A 2,924-nucleotide genomic window follows, 5' to 3' on the forward strand; every position below is an offset into this window, starting at 1 on the left:
CGGAGGCTGGTATTCCCACCTCGGAGGCCGGTATTCCCACCTCGGAGGCTGGTATTCCCACCTCGGAGGCCGGTATTCCCACCTCGGAGGCTGGTATTCCCACCTCGGAGGCCGGTATTCCCACCTCGGAGGCCGGTACGTCCCCCGGCGGCAGCAGCAGCCCCAGCAGTACCCCCCCCGACTCCTCCACCCACCCCTCCGTCACCGCCGGCCCCCATACGGACGTCCAGCCCTCTGCGATGACCCGGACCCCGACGGCTCCCAGCCAGAGCCCCCCCGGCGACGGCGGCAGTGCGCCCCGTCTGACCTCTGCCCCCCCCACGGCGGGGTCGGGCTGCGTGTCTGCAGGCCGCAGGCTGCAGCAGCTGCTGCTGGCTGCGGCCTGCATGCTGCTGCAGCGCGCTGCTCACACCTGAACCTGGACCTTCTCGGTTCAGCGGTGACGTGCTGCAGGCTGAGCTCTCCTCTCATCCATCAGAAATGATCTGAACTTCTGTTTCTATGAGCAACAAAACGTTAACCGGTTCTGCTCATGTTTTTCCTGAACTGAAAGTCCAACCGGCCGCTCCGCTTCGCTGCAGCTGATGGAAAACTAAACCCTGATCCTGATTTACATCCTGATTTTAAAAGGAAAACAGCTTTTACTTAAAGAACAACACATGCAAATCCTGCTGGTGTTCTTTGTGCAGAGGACAGGCAGGATTAAACCGCCTGGACAAACTTCCACATTCAAACAGGAAACCCGGCTCCGCATTATTAAAGCTTTACTCATAAAATCTGTCTGAATTTGCTGAATCCAGAAACATTTCAGATGTTTCACATTAAAATCAAACCTGGTCCAGATTAATCAGACAGGATTTATTTCCTGGGTGTAAAATATTTAGTCTGAGATCCTTCAGCTGCTCAGCCTATTTATCAAACATTAAAATCAGATCTTTTCAGGATTTCACAGCTTAAATTCAGTTTTCCTGATTTCAGCCTAAGTCCGTTTGATGACCAGTTCCTCCTTCCAGACTGAACTCAGAGCGACGCTTTGCTCCAAACCTCAGGAAAGATTAAAAACTATGAAACTGTTAGAGCTCAGGATTGTTTATTCATCTAATGTTGAATTTAAAACGTTGCTTATTTTGGTGATAAATTATTTCTGATAAAAATGTGATTGATTAATAATAAACCCTGAAAGTAGCTTGATTAAAACTTTTAATCCACTGATAGACAAAAGATGAAAAATGTCCTTATTTCCTTACTTGTAAAATAAATATTATTGTAAATATTTCTTTCACTGTTTGCACTTTCTTGCAGTTGGAATTTCCTTATTTGTAAAACTGATACCAAACTATGCTAAAGTTTCCTCTTTTTCATTGTTAAGTTTTTGAATAAAAGTTCTCATAAATAATTTATTCTTGTGATATTCTGACTTTATAATCGTATTTAAAACTAAAACTCTCTCCTCAGCCCAACAGTAAACCTGCATGTTGGTTTCTGGGTTGTCGTTGTGCTGCACGACTTTATTTTCCAATAAAATGTTTTCCGTAAGAGGAGGCGGCGGCTCCAGGTGAGTCCAGGTGTGATGGATTTCATCCGGCCCGGTGGGACGTTTTGCATTCGGTGGGGAGGAGACTGAGACCTGGAAACGGGTATCAGGTGAACGCCGCGCCATAAAAGGCTGCCGTCTGGAAAATTTCCCCCATTTGTGGCGCGTTGGGCAGGAAGACGGAGCGTCGGCATCGACGGTCAGCATGAAGCTGTGGGAGCTGCTGCCTCTGGCCCTGCTGGGCACCAGGCTCTGCTGGATGAGCTCAGCGCAGGTAAAACACCGACACACCTCCACCTGCAGCACAAACACATTTCACTGCTGCAATATCTCACAGCGAACCTGCAGGCTGCAGAATGGCTCTTTGTAAAAGGGGTTGTTTGGTTTTCAACTCACAAAAAGATTGAGTTCATGATAGAAAATCAAACTAAAACATTTTTTAATGATTCAGTTTTCAACTGTTTTTTTAAATCTGAGAACAGAAACTTGAATATAATTAAATCCTAAATAATGAGCAGAAAATGTATTTTTAACCACTTGAGCTTCAGATCAACAAGGTTTACATCCTGTAGCCAATCACAGCCATCGATTGTTGCTGCTGGAACATCAGGGGGCATCTGGGAACATCAGGGGGCATCTGGGAACATCAGGGGGCATCTGGTAACATCAGGGAACATTAGGGTAACATCAGGGAACATCAGGGGAACATCAGGGGACATCAAGGGAACATCAGGGGGTATCTGGGAACATCAGGTGAACATCAGGGAACATCAGGGGACATTAAGGGAACATCAGGGGGTATCTGGGAACATCAGGGAACATTAGGGTAACATCAGGGAACATCAGGGAACATCAGGGGACATTAAGGGAACATCAGGGGGTATCTGGGAACATCAGGTGAACATCTGGGAACATCAGGTGAACATCAGGGAACATCGGGTGACATCAAGGGAACATCAGGGGGCATCTGGGAACATCAGGGGAACATCAGGGGACATCAGGGGGCATCTGGGAACATCAGGGGAACATCAGGTGAACATCAGGGAACATCAGGGGGCATCTGGGAACATCAGGGGAAAATCAGGGGGTATCTGGGAACATCAGGTGAACATCAGGGGACATCTGGGAACATCAGCGGGCATCTGGTAACATCAGGGGGCATCTCAGAACATCAGGGAACATTAGGGGACATCTGGGAACATCAGCGGGCATCTGGTAACATCAGGGAACATTAGGGTAACATCAGGGAACATCAGCGGGCATCTGGTAACATCAGGGAACATTAGGGGACATCTGGGAACATCAGCGGGCATCTGGTAACATCAGGGAACATTAGGGTAACATCAGGGAACATCAGCGGGCATCTGGTAACATCAGGGAACATTAGGGT

General features: G+C 48.0%; 1 protein-coding gene across 1 annotated transcript in view; it reads left to right on the plus strand.

Moving 5' to 3' along the window:
* Positions 1-1,551: 1,551 nt before the first annotated feature.
* LOC103154990 (dermokine-like) overlaps positions 1,552-2,924 on the plus strand; it is a 3,187-nt gene continuing 1,814 nt past the window's right edge. The window contains exon 1 of the mRNA XM_007576495.2: positions 1,552-1,808. Within this exon, the coding sequence (XP_007576557.1) occupies positions 1,740-1,808 (69 nt within the window). The 5' untranslated portion in view covers positions 1,552-1,739. The remainder of the gene's footprint in view (positions 1,809-2,924) is intronic.

Source organism: Poecilia formosa, unplaced genomic scaffold, assembly GCF_000485575.1.
Source record: "Poecilia formosa unplaced genomic scaffold, Poecilia_formosa-5.1.2 Scaffold408, whole genome shotgun sequence".
In the NCBI taxonomy this organism is placed as follows: domain Eukaryota; kingdom Metazoa; phylum Chordata; class Actinopteri; order Cyprinodontiformes; family Poeciliidae; genus Poecilia; species Poecilia formosa.